Raw genomic sequence first — 13997 nt, 5'->3', positions numbered from 1 at the left:
ATTGAAAATAAAACGCTCAGGTTGAGGATGTTAAAGAAGGGAATTCGAGATACGGACCACCCAATGCTGTCTACTGCACGGGGACGACGCGCATCCCTCCCCGGAAAATTTTTAACATTGAGGTCCTCGGAAATGGGATTACCGGCATTCTGAGGCCGAGTACGACCAAAAACCCCCCAGATCCACCCCAGGGGTCAATGGCTCTGATTCCGGATAGGTTTATGTTTCCTTTGAGGTTAGGAGCTTGGAACGATATCGCCGCGAGAATTAGGTGCCTTGCTCGATAACCTATATATACAAATGTGGCGTTTGGCGATGGGTTTTAGTCAGAAAAGAAACCTTACCATGTTTCGTTGTTTACCACGGATAAGACTGGAGCAATGAAAGTCAGATTTGATAATGCCACAATTGTGTCACCAGTGCACTAAACAACATCATTACAAATACTTTATTTATAATATACTAACAAGGTTTATTTACACTTCAAAAACTGCATTGTCTGCGTTGGTACTGCTTCCGTTTTCACGAGAAGTCTCTTAAATTACGTACTGAACATCGCTGGGTTTGCTGTAAGTTAGTACGAGAAGACTATATCGGGGCTATTCCTTCACCACATGATGTACATACAGTTGCACAGGGATGTACAGTTGTACAATGATCTTTGCTTGGCAGTGCAAGTTACTTAACACTGGACGTATGTAGGTCTCCTTCTGTTCTTGTATTGGCGTTTCACCATAAGTCCTTTGATGCAGGAATGAAACTGTTTGTGTAAGGAAGCTGGCAAAAACGTCTCACTACTCCAGTCGTTGCTTTGTTGTTTAATAGAATGGCACCCAATTGCTTCCATCTTCTGGTAGAAGCTTTCCCGTTATCAGCAGAATCACATCCACGATCCACCAGATACCTAGACCACCAAGGGTTAGGAGTTTTCCTACAGCTGTACCAGTGTGTCCTAAACAGAAGCGGTCCACTCCAAGAAATCCTAAGAGAACAGAGTACAGGAGGGTGGTCACAAAACGGTGACCCGAATATCTGTCGAAAGGACAAGACGAAAGAGAATGTTAGAATGCAATATGGCTTGTCTAAAACAAACCCTTAAGTGAACCTCGTTAATACCGTCACCAACGGGCTATGAAAAATTGACCATATGAAAGGGGTAGGGTCAAATTTCATGACTGGTTTATTTTAAGTGACGTCTTGACGTAATATATCAAACGCGAGAGTCAGTGGTTTATCAGGATATATATACGAGAAGAGAGTTGAAAATACGACGCGCAGCCCAGTATCTTTGACGAAATTCGAGCTGCTTGGATAGCCCGAGAAACACTGTCTTGAGTGTTTGATATATCTTCTCAATCGAAACAAAAACTAGGAAATAAACGGAGAAATAAAATCGTCAAAATCTATGCTAATTAAGACCAGGTATCTAAACCTCCTTCACGGTTGTGATTTTCTTTGTTTTAAATTGATGAATTATTACTGCGTTTGGGAAAGATATATCACTATTGCACTTCTAAACAACTGTTCTTTAGTAAGCATTCGAAATGCAGATACTACATATGATCACTACAGACAGTATTAACCATGCAAAGATGAACATAATATTATTGGTTTGAGTGGTGGTATGAATGAGTAACATTATTAAGCCTTTAAACGAGGAAGTCGTACATATGGGTTGGGATTATGGCTGTTTGCCATATTAACAGGGTGGGTGGATTTACAGGGTTTTCTTATAAGTATGGGGCATTTCAGCAGGATGAACAAGACTGGTCGTAATAACGAGGTGACCGTGTTAATGAGGTGACCATGAGGCAGGGTTCCACTGTATTTACATGATGGAAGGTTACCCACAGGCCACAGTTAAATGCGCATATGCACATTTGGGCCCGATGACTTGAATCTCCATTTGAAAACGAATAGGGTTCAAGTTACCAGAAGAAGAGGGCAAATCATGAATGGGAATATAACGGGATATGATTCCATTAGGTTTCTTATAGAAAAAGAGTGAAACTGGAAGGATACTCAAAGTGATTTAAAATAGACCTAAATGGAATAAAACAAAACAAAGTATAACAGCAGAAGAATACAAGTCCCTGACACTTCTGTTAAAGAAGAAAAATTATTTCCAGCTCTGCTTCATCATAATCTTTATCATCGCATCATTCCCTTACATGTCCAGGGAGCATAGAGCGGGTGTTGTCTTCTTGGGCAAGACACTTTCATTACTTCCAGTGCCTCTCTCCAGCCAAGTGTACAAATGGGTAAAAGGCAAATTTAATGCCGGGGGGTAGCCCTGTGATGGACTATAACATCCTGTCCTGGGAGGAGTAGAAATACTCCTAGTTGCTTCATGCCACAAAAACAATGGCCTAAGGGGACTCTATGCTCAAATGCAGTGGAGCAACCCACCGCTGTTTTCCTAAAATTACAGTTCTCTTCAAATGTCTGCTTCTAACGTAGAATATCATGCTTACTTGATACAAGGGAATTTTTGGAAGCTGAGGAATTTTCTTTCTCCATAGCATTCTATTCCTGGCAATACTTCACACCAGACTGATGTTTGTTGGACTTCCTGATAGCTTGAGCCTCCAAACTGAAATGAAGTAATAGACAAAAAGTGTAATAAGTATATTTTATTGCAGCAACACCTGTCTCAACTGCTCAGGCCAAACTGCCCACACAACTGCAGCTTATCTCGCTGACTGAATATGAAAAGTAGACGTATAATTGCTTCTTCCCATGGATAAGTTTCTAGTCTACTGCATGCTACTGCCAGGTATTTTGTTATGTTGCTCTTACAGTTTGTGGGTACACTGAACCTATTTCAGTGCAAATGAGGAGGGACACACTGTGATAAAAAGTGTCTTGTCCAAGAGTACAACATGGTGACCCCTTCCAGCTCTTGATTGTGCACAACTTGATGCAGAATGCAAGTAAATATACATGAATGAAAAATCATATATTTGAACTGCAGACTGAGAGATGAAGACATTGATGATCATTGCAGTTATACACACAACTTAAGCAGTTGTGAAATTAATTTCATAACTGCTTAAGTTGTGTGTATAATGGCAATGATCAATCATGTCTTCACTGATCCAGAATCCAAGTACTAACAATTTAATTCAATACTAATGGTACCCACTGGAACAAACGTTTTGTGCTAGGGATTCAGCTCACCAGCAATGAGCTCAAATGATATCCATATAGCAGCATCTTGAAGAAAATTAGTAGTGTTGAGCAGAGTGATGGAGAGTAGATTGGCAACAGAGTGACAGAAAATAGAATGGCAGGAAGAGCTGAGTAGAGTACTGCAGTGTCTGGTAGAGTGGAGTGATGTAGCGCAGAGTAGAGTAAAGAGTACATGCAGAACAGAGCTGAACTTAGCCGAGTAGAATAGCGTAGAGTTCAGTAACATAAAGTGCCATAGAGTAGAACAGTGTAGCATTGAGTGGAGTAGAGTGGCAGAGAGTGGAGTGGAATGTGGTTGAGAGGAAAAAGATGAGGGAAGGAAACAGTAGAGTAGTGTGGGGTAGAATAAGTTAAGAGGGTACACGAGAGTATTTAGGCTAGTGTATGGAAGGAAAGGTTAGGGAAGGTTAGGTTAGAACATGGAGAAAGGAGCCAAGGTGTTTAAAAGTAAAGAGTTTGTTTCTGTAAAGAGTTTGTTTAAGTAGGATAGGGTAGGATAGGGTAGGATAGGATAGGATAGAGAAGGATATGACAGTTTTGAGTAGGATAGGATAGGCTTGTGTAAGCCAGCATGGGGTAGCATAGAGTAGGGTAGTATAGGATGGGGTAGGGTGGAGTAGGGCAGGATAGCACAGGTTAGGATAGTGTACATGTATGGTAGGGTGGGGGAGTACGGGGTGCAGTAGGATAGGGTTGATAGAGTAGAGTATAATATAAGACAAAATGTAGGTTCAAAGGGACTATAACATTTTTCATCACTCTCTTGCCTCCCCCTACAACCTTGCATGAGAGCACGGATTCAGGCTGTCCCTTTGGAGGCAACAACAGTGTACCTCATCTTGACCTCAGTGCAACTCGGGAACTGACTGTAGTACAGACTGATAGGTACAAAATTTATACCTCACTACATGTATTAAGTGATAGGGTGGGAGGAGCAGGTGAATGCAATAATCCCAAAGAAAATCAAGGACATCAGAGATCCAAAACTGAACAGCAAAATAACAATAATTGTCATTGACAACAATATTATTTTGTCATAAAATCACGATTCACGAGACAAAAACAAGCTTCTTCACATTTCACGGGAAAAAAATTAGCCCATTCACAAAGCATGAAAGAAATGCCCTGTCTTTCAATGCAAGTTGTATGAACTTACTTTAGTGCATCCATAACCAGATTCTTCTCTTGCTGTTTCATTTGCTTTAAAATCAACTGGGGGATCACACTGCAGAAAGTCCATGGGTCTGAGGAGTAGAATAATGTGAAATACAGTAGAATCCTGCTTTTTTGAACTCTCTGTTTGAAATAGTGGGAGTTCAAAATAGTCGATAGTAAATGACTGAAGGGCAAATCCAAGGGAAATGGTTTGAGTTTGAAATAACAGGGAGTTTGAAATACCTGAGTTTGAATAGCTGGGTTCAAGTGTATAGGAGGTAGCTGCCAGTTTCGCCCCATGGTGAGTTTGCCCCACCGAGTTCGCCCCTACATCGACTCAACTTGATCGAGTTTGCCCCCAGCCAGATCGAGTCGCATATAGAGATTATTCCTTGTTCTTTTATCCACTGCCTTATTAGATTACTGGTGGCGAGGAAACTTCGCTTGGTGGCGAGGTGACTTCGCTTGGTGGCGACTGGGAGTTCATTGGTGGCAAGACTCCCTGATGGCGAGATGACATAAACATACATAGACTGATATGGTTCTTCGAAAATGTTAAATAACTCGATGACAACTACGTAAACACGAACACAAAATTTTGGGGCGAACTCGAAATGTTGGGGGCGAACTCGAAATAGAAATTTTATAGTGGGGGCGAACTTGCCATGGGGCGAAACCGGTATCATTCGTATAGGAAAACAAAATCTTTCAATATATATTCAGGTATATCAGCTTTACTCTGTAAGTATACATAATGTTTTATTCCACTGTATCGTATAGTAAAATGTGCTAAATCAGGAGGCTAGACTACTAAGGATTTTGGATTTTCATGCCTTTAAAGTGATACGATAAACTCTAATAAGCTACCTGTAATTAAGCCAAGCAAATTGATAAGCTTGTTATCGTAACAAAAATGCAAGCTTCATGATCACTAAGCAACTTACAAGTAATTGCACAGCACAAGTGGTCCCCCTGGATCATACTTCCTACCACATGATTCGTCAAAGCACTTTTCATCAACAGCATCACCATCAGCTGAGTTTTTACCCACAAGAAGCGAGAGGATGAAGATTGATCGGCAAACCACGAAAAGCTGGCCGCCACCCGCCATGTTTATCTCGAGCCAAATAATTCCCAGAGTGCCCTGCCAGTATTTTGCGCGGCTACAAAGTACTAATGTAAATAAGGCGCGGTCACTGAGTGGTGCCTTGTCGTTTTCATCGAACTTCAGCTGGATTTGTTGTGATTAGATAGATTAATATGGACAGAACGGCCCTTTTCAAAGCAACTGTAAAAACTATACGGACCAAAAATAAGGCCCTGGGTGTTAAAGAGGCGACCAGGGACATTCTAGGCTCGAAAAGACAAAAGAGTGAATTTGGGACACGGGCAAAAGATGTGGTAAGATGCGATATTAAGTTACATTTGGGTGTCTGGAAAGCCCGAATAACGAATAGTGAATAGTTGCGAATAGCGAACAGCGAATAGTCCCGAATAGCGAATGGCGAATAGTACGAATAGTGCGAATAGTGGCGAACAGTCTCGAATAGTGGCGAATAGTGGCGAATGGTGGCAAATAGTAGCAAATAGGGTACCTAGTATCTCGCAGTCAACCTCGTAGCAAAAAGCACAGACGCTTATCAGGACGAAAGGTGTTTCTAAACGTAATTTATTCTGTTTTAACCGCTGCAAAAGCGTAAATACGTCTTTATTAGGTTATCCTTGTGTTTTCTGTTTTCATAATGTAGGCGATGGACAGCCTACTAGCCTGAGTCTGGAGAAGAAAAGGTAATAAATTCACTGAAATTCTGTTGCTTATTTGGATAATTAATTAACGCTGGATATTAGATCTAAAGCGGTGACTATTGATGACTATTCGTCACTATTGGCCACTGTTCCCGACTGTTCGCCACTATTCGCACTATTTGAGACTATTCGCACTATTCGGGACTATTCACTATTCGCTATTCGCGACTATTCACTATTTGCTATTCAGGTTTTCCAGACACCTGTTACATTTCATTTCTGCTCATAGTGTACATGTAGGCTTGGTATAATTAGAGCTAATATGTATACTTTTCAAGTGATCAAGTCCCACAATCTTAGGTAATACAAATACTCTATTTTCAAACACCTCTTGTGGTATTTTGCAAAACATCCATGGTTTTTGCTGTACATCATACTGTACTGTGTGTGTAGATCCAGAGACGTGGGTCTACAATAGGGTTCTCAGAATCCGCTTTCCCTCCCATTTTTTCCTGGTAATCCTGCCATCCCGCCCTTTTTTGCCTGTAAATCCCGATCCCGTCCACTTTTCAAAGAAGTTTCTGCATTAATTATTAATTTGTTGAATTGATAATAAAATTATTAACATAATATAATTATTAACACAGAAACTTTTTAAAAATAGATATCGCAAAAAGATCACAAAAGAATTCAATGGCTAGCGGATAAGTAAGCACAAATGATTTTAATGTTTCTTTCTGTAAACGGTTTACTGTCTTGTTTTCTTTTTTCCACGTATCAGTGAAAGAAAATGATTGTTCCTTCCCATATTCAAGAGATGGCCCGTAAACACACTTGACAGTTTCTTTCAAAGCTTTCAGCGTCTTCACTTTCCTTGAAATCTGGCCTCAGAACTTATCCTTTCGAATGAAGGCATTCCTGCTTGCACATCCTATTCGTAATATTGTCACGCAATTCATAATGTCGCGGACTTCGTTCGGTAAATAATTTTTATAGCCATCCATTGTGGCCCTCCTGGCCAAAACAAGCCAGGCGTTCTAGAAAAGGTCGAAAGATTAGAATTTTAAAGTAGTAAAGATCGGGGGGGCCAAGATTACAGATGCAAGCATTGAAAATGTCGGAAATGGACAGATGTCATTGATGTCAGAGGTCAACACAAATGATTGCAATAGGACTCAAAGACTTCATACAGTCTCATGATACTAACGTATTCAAGCGATAATGGGTACATTTGACAGAACCTGACAGGGTACAGAGCCATTGCTATTCATTACTTGAAACCTGACACAGCTATATGCACAAAAGGTTCGTTTCTGCCAGCTTGTGGCTTTTGTGCTGGTCAATAACAATTTATGTGGTCATGTGAGAATTCAATTCTCGTATCCTGCTCTGTTCCCCTTGCGATTCTGCATCCCAACCCCATAAAAACACGAAATCCCACTCCCACTCGTAATTGTAATTCCCGCTTCCCGCCCCTGTTTTCAGCTCAAATCCCAAATATCATGGCAAAAAAAAAAAACCAAATCCGGCATCGCGCCAAACCTATTGGGGACCTTCAGATACCTCTGTGGAGACAATTTTTTAAACCTTTCACAAGTGTATTAAGGTTATCAGGGTATTAGGTTGTTAGGGTATTACGGTATTAGGAAATTAGGGTATTAGAGTATTAGGGTATTAGGGTATTAGGGCATTAGGGTGTTAGTGTATTAGGGTGTTAGGGTATTAGGGCATTAGAGCATTAGGGTATTAGTGTATTAGGGTGTTAGGGTGTTAGGGCATTAGGGCATTAGGGTATTAGTGTATTAGGGTATTAGGGTATTAGGGCATTAGGGTATTAGTGTATTAGGGTGTTAGGGTATTAGGGCATTAGGGTATTAGTGTATTAGGGTGTTAGGGCATTAGGGCATTAGGGTATTGGGGCATTAAGGTATTAGGGTATTAGGGTACTGGGGTATTGGGGTATTTGGGCATTAGGGCATTAGGGTATTAAGGCATTAGGTTATTAGGGTATTGGGGTATTAGGGAATTAGGGTATTGGGGTATTAGGGTATTAGGAGGTAAGGGTATTAGGGTATTAGGGTGCTAGGGTATTAGGGTATAAGGGGATTAGGGCATTAGGGCATTAGGGTATTGGCGCATTAAGGTATTAGGGTATTAGGGTACTGGGGTATTGGGGTATTAGGGTATTGGGGTATTGGGGTATTGGGGTGTTGGGGTATCGGGGTATAAGGGTATTGGGGTATTGGGGTATTGGGGTATTAGGGTATTAGCGAAGGGTATTAGGGTATTGGGGTTTTAGGGTATTAGGATATTTGTGTATCACGGCATTAGGGGATTAGGGTATTGGGGATCAGGGTATTAGGGTATTGGGGTAAACTTGAGCCCACAATATGGTCACATGATACTGGTCAGCAGATACCTTGTTTTGACAGGTGTCAATTGACCATAAGATGGATGTTCAATGTCAAAGAAGTATGCTCTAAACCAAGGCTGCATGTCACTTTCAACCTATTAGCTAGAGTATGGCCGCCATCTTGTGCGACTCTGCCGTCATTGTCATCGTCTTCGTGCGTATGCACCCACAAGCAGTATCGCTTGCCATGATAACCATGAGAAAATCAATGCATGGGTTTCCTTTACTTTCGTATTTGGGTATGGTGCTCCACTTGGCCGCCCTTTGGGCCGTCAGACCGGAGCTCCACTATAATTCATGGTAGGACACATATATATTTTTTATTTACTGCGTTTGCTTGCAGTTAGCATTTATTTAATGCTGTTTGCTTGCGGTTTAAGCATTTCTTTACTGCTGTTTGCTTGCAGTTAGTATTACTTACTGCTGTTTGCTTGCAGTTGAAGGGGAAACTGACTATATGTGTCCTGCCATGAATTATATGGATTGCCCTTGTTACTCTCTACACTTCCTGCTTTCTGGAGTGAGAGATAACCAAGCTGAGGTCCTGGTAACCAGTTCTCAAAACTCTCTTTTTTTCACAGCACAACAAGTACCCCCAAAATGCATTTTCCTTTGTCTCTTAATATGAGGTCTAGCAAATCACATACACTGTAAATACTGTTTTTCTAAGTAAATATTATAAATGGGTCATGTTATTATTTACATGATTGCATGCACATGTAGCAAAAACAGAGATAAGCAATTGATAACTGCAATAACAAACTAGTTGTTTTAATTGATGTATTTTGTTTAACAGCTGGTCAACATCACAAAGCTGAGAGACTTTCTCCTGAAACACCAGAAAGACTATATCAGTCCATTCAGGTGAGTTGTAATGCTGTTAAAGTGATAGTAGCTCGCCCAGAATAGTTTTGCTTAAGCTGCAAGCCACTAAGGCTTGTAAATCAATAAATATATAATTAAAATAATTAAGTTACTGTAAGTTACTGTTACATAAGGTTCTATTTTCTGTATACAGGGTGTATTTGAGGTTGGCATTTGTTGTAGTTACATGTATAGTCAATCTTTTCATGTGGTTAAACTCGCTCTCATACAGTATGTAACAACTGTTCTTGTGATCTCAACGTGAAGTTGCTCCGTAATTATTAAAATATAGTTTTCTGGAGTTTTTAGAGATTTACAGCTGAATTTGGTAATAAAGGTATAATATTATAATTGTTTTTGCCCTCATTTGTGTCTACCCAGTCATTTGAGTTTAGAAGTCTCCAGTATGACCGATGAAGAGAGGGATCAGATAGACACTGATGCAGAAACATACATGAGGACTTGTTCAGTTGCTATACAAACCCTTAAAAATGAAGGTACTATACACATGTATGAAGATGTACTAAAAAAAACAAAACAAAATAAAACAAGCTAGTTTGTAGTCTGTCCACAGACCCTATATTTTGTCTTGAGTTCATGAGATCGGAAGTTTGGCAAAATATTATCCTGCTGAGTGGGATATGAACAAGCCAAAATGCAAAGGGGTGGGGCAGGGGAAAGGCAAAAATAGAGGGTCTGTGGACTTCTTTTGAGCAAGTGAATTCTCAGTTTCTCCAGAAATGGAATATTCTGTACATTAAATAGTGCACCTCATGTACATGTAACAAGTTAAAATTAAGATTTTCCTCACAGCCTTACAACAGAAGAGAAGTGATCAAGTGACAACACACAGGGATACTGTGCTGGAAATGCTGGGGCAATACTTAAAAGGTAAGCTATATAATGTAGCTAATGTACAATTTGTGAAGAAAAACAATGCCACAGGCTCTCAACTAAGATGCCTTGACATTCTTTCTGACCACTGCGAAATCTGTACTCCTACCTTTCCTGAAGCATTGCAGAATTTTACATCAGAAGGCCAAAGGTCTCATCAACTATTTCCACATAGAAATCAAAAGTGTTTTAGTAGTTAGTGTGTACATGTTTTAGTAGAATTCTAATTGAAATTTCCTTCAAATAGCAATTTCCAATTATTTCTCTATGTAGTATTAAACTTCATACCTTCACGGTTTGGAAAAATCAGGTGGAATTGTCTTTGAAATTTGCAGTCATGAATATATGTGTGCATCAGTTTTGTCTGCAATTTTGAATTTTTAAGGTCAAGAACCCATAAATTTCCTTTTTTTAGTCTTCCCAGAAATTAAAATATCCATTTGTTTGTGAAATGTTTCTCCAAAACTTGGGAAATAAGAAAACAAGAGAGATCAGTTCTTTTAATTACACCAAGATGTGCTGTAGCCCTGTATCTGATCCTTGTACTGTAATGTAGCCCTGTATCTCCTTGTACTGTAATTTAACTACATTTAATTTTCAGTGGTTTGCAAGTTGTACAGCGAACAGAGAGCAATCAGAGTCAAGAGAGTGGTCGACAAAAAACGAATGTAAGATTATTTCTCAAGGGTACTTTACAATGTGTGAACCGCAGTGGAAATCTGATCCATGTTTAGGTCACTGACAAACATCAGTTGATTAAAAGATGGTACATATCATTATGAGTCCATGGATGCAATCCTAATGCGGCACCATTCATTGATAAATGAAAACTAACAGTAAGTCTGTAGTCTGTAATAAGAAACTAAGCCTCCTGTGATACTGTTCAGCTTCCATGAGTAAAAAGTTTAGATAACATTGTTTAAATATGTCCACCCTTACAACTGAAATTGATTTCATCTCTTGTACCAGGACAAGTTACTTGAAGTTTACATAGCTTGGGGTCTTGCTGATAAGTTTGCCATAGGTTGTCCTCCTTATATTGTATATTTTCTGATTAGCTCTAGGCTACAGCCTGATCAAAAGAGAATGAAAAGAGAAGCAAATGCCACTGAAGAGCTTGTGTCAAATTCGTCTGGTTCAAATGTTGTTGAAGCTACATCTAAAGGTTGGTATTATACATTAATATATGCTGCAATCTCTAATGTGCCATTCAGTGCTGGTAATTGCAGCCCCCTTTCTCTTCCTGAAAGTGCTAAGCTTTAAAACATCTTGAATGTCTTGAACATTAATATTTAGTTTGTGGAAAATCAAACATGACCAGTGGTCTTCCAAAACTGATCAGATTAGTAAAGTGTAGCAAAAAATGTCAAAGATTGCCAAGGATTTACCCACAGATAATTTTAAGACTTTTGCACAACAAAAACTTGATTATAATATTAAATTAACGTACATGTTAAGTCAGAAAATGGGTTATGGTTTAAGAACTAGCTGTAAACTTACTTTTGTCTACTCCCATCAGAATCCAAAAGTCAGCCTCAACCACTTGATTTGGGTCCCCCTCCTGGTGAAGATGAAGAATTAACACCAGAGGAAGTGCAGATGGTAGGCAAACAAAATAAATTTTGGGAACATAAATTTACAGGCTTACGGCTACATTAGTTTGTGTACAAACTACAGTAGTTTGTGTACTTGAGCTATTTGAAGCTGTGAGCTACATGTGTACTAGATGTACCGTAGTAAGAGTGACAAAATTTGTAAACTTGGAATTAAGTTTTTTTAAAAGAATGAAAAACAAATATTATGATGTAGAAGATTTAATAGGTAGAACTATAAAGGACATAAGCACATAATCAAAATTGTGGCATGTCAAGGGAGAAGTATGTAATACATATACGTTGGTTATTGACCAAGCACTAGGTCAAGATGGCTAACTTTACACTGAAAAACAGTCATATGTTTTGGTAAACATGCACAAGGAACACGAAAATAAACAAGCGTTTTGTAACTAGTCTTAATTTTATTTAATTGCGGAAAAATACGTGCACTCTAATCTTGTTTTATTTGCTGTTATTACTTAGTTTGAAATGGAAAACAAAAGACTATTTACTGAAATGAACAGTCTAGTGGATGAAGTAAGGTATGCAAATAAATCTATTTTTTATTAGAGCAATGCATCTCGGTGCCAGTAGATTTAATACAATTTTAATTATGATATAAACATTCAATGCCTTGGAGAGTAGACTTGACTTAAATCTAAGTCACAGTGTATGTGCAGTGTTACCAGTGTTAACAGTCCTAAGAAAATACGCGCGCTGATTGGTTAAAAATCGTGTCTCTATAACTCCATAGAAACACGGTACATGTTTTCTATTTCTTAAATATTACACATACAAGGTAATGACAATTTCACTTCACTTCACTTAGCTTCTTTGTGCCTCGTGGCACATAAGGCCTCCACAGAATGCCTCCAATTTTCTCTGTTGGCTGCAGCAGCTCTTGCCTCATCCCATGTACGCCATCCTGCGCTGTTCCTCTCTCTCTCAACTGTTCTTCGCCAGGTGGTCTTAGGCCTTCCTCTCTTCCTTTTTCCTTCAGGTGTCCATGATAGGGCTATGTTGGTATGGCTGTTTCTGTTTTGTCGTAAGACATGCCCTATCATCTTCCATCTTCTCTTCTTAACCTCTTCACTAAGGAACTTCGTCTCTGCCTTCTCAAGGAGCTCTCTAGTGGTAACGTGATCTTGCCATTTTATTTTGAGAATCCTCCGGAGGCATTTGTTGTGAAACACATCTATTCGTTGGTCATCTCCCATGTTCATCTTCATCTTCATGACAATTTGGTAGCATTAAATACTAGATGAATTTATACAGTCTGATACCAGAAACATGATGACAAAGTATCAATTTTAATGGTAAGATTGTGTATGTTTAGTTTTCCGGTTCAATGTTTCAGGCAGATTGAAGGAAGAGTGGTGGAGATTTCTCAGCTACAAGAAATATTTTCCGAAAAGGTTCTACATCAGGTGAGAATGCGAAAGAACAGTTTAATGTAATCAGGTTAAAACTGATCTGCTTGCATCTTTTTTTCTCAAATTCATTACTAATAATTCATCGAGTTTAAACAAAGGAAGTCAAGACCGTGACGGTGTTTGGATATCTGGTCTTAGATTTTTACGATTTTAATTCTCCGTTTTCTCCTTAGTTTTAGTTTCGATTAAGAAGATATATCAACACTGTCTTCAGTGTGTTGGACCACATTTCCAAACACATCGAAGTTCGTTAAAAATACCCCGCTGCGCGTGGTATCGAGTCGTATTCTCAACTCTCTTCTCTGAGTTTAGAAATGTGGTCAAACACTGCCTTTCGTGTTTGATATATTCCTTAAAGCTCAAGATACCATTTCCAACCCTTAATTTCTATTATTATTAACTTAGTCAGAGTCAGTGAAGAAACTTTTTCTCTTGTTTTCATTGACAGTCCACTCAGATAGATAGAATATATGAAACAGCTGTGGGAACAACAGAAAATGTCAAAGGAGGAAATGAACAGATTAGAGAGGTGAATGCCTAACTTCTTACAATACGTGTTATGCTGAAAGCACTTGTACATGAGAATGCTATATGTATGTTAAAGTGATGTACGTCTGTCTAACGTTATTAACAAAACATAACGAAACGAAACGTAACAAAACATAACGTAACGTAAGGTACATGTAGAGTATCCTGACCTTTTAC

At 39.2% G+C, this 13997-nt stretch overlaps 2 protein-coding genes across 2 annotated transcripts in view; one reads left to right on the top strand and one right to left on the bottom strand.

Moving 5' to 3' along the window:
- Positions 1-420: 420 nt before the first annotated feature.
- LOC145478431 (TM2 domain-containing protein amaretto-like) lies at positions 421-5487 on the bottom strand. Its single transcript, XM_081456458.1, has 4 exons — positions 5292-5487; positions 4349-4436; positions 2475-2593; positions 421-1032 (listed from the first exon to the last, which is right to left on the bottom strand). The coding sequence occupies exons 1-4, from the start codon at positions 5456-5458 to the stop codon at positions 819-821; spliced, it is 588 nt and encodes a 195-aa protein (XP_081312584.1). The 5' UTR covers positions 5459-5487; the 3' UTR covers positions 421-818.
- A 36-nt stretch (positions 5488-5523) lies between these two features.
- Positions 5524-13997, top strand: part of LOC145478418 (syntaxin-18-like) — a 13867-nt gene continuing 5393 nt past the window's right edge. Inside the window, exons 1-10 of the mRNA XM_081456446.1 lie at positions 5524-5748; positions 9303-9370; positions 9752-9867; positions 10184-10261; positions 10866-10932; positions 11323-11429; positions 11784-11866; positions 12343-12401; positions 13217-13286; positions 13741-13821. Of these exons, the coding sequence (XP_081312572.1) occupies positions 5608-5748; positions 9303-9370; positions 9752-9867; positions 10184-10261; positions 10866-10932; positions 11323-11429; positions 11784-11866; positions 12343-12401; positions 13217-13286; positions 13741-13821 (870 nt within the window). The 5' untranslated portion in view covers positions 5524-5607. The remainder of the gene's footprint in view (positions 5749-9302; positions 9371-9751; positions 9868-10183; positions 10262-10865; positions 10933-11322; positions 11430-11783; positions 11867-12342; positions 12402-13216; positions 13287-13740; positions 13822-13997) is intronic.

The sequence above is a fragment of the Orbicella franksi genome, chromosome 2, assembly GCF_964199315.1.
Source record: "Orbicella franksi chromosome 2, jaOrbFran1.1, whole genome shotgun sequence".
Lineage (NCBI taxonomy): Eukaryota > Metazoa > Cnidaria > Anthozoa > Scleractinia > Merulinidae > Orbicella > Orbicella franksi.
This window is presented reverse-complemented; position numbering and strand designations above follow the sequence as displayed.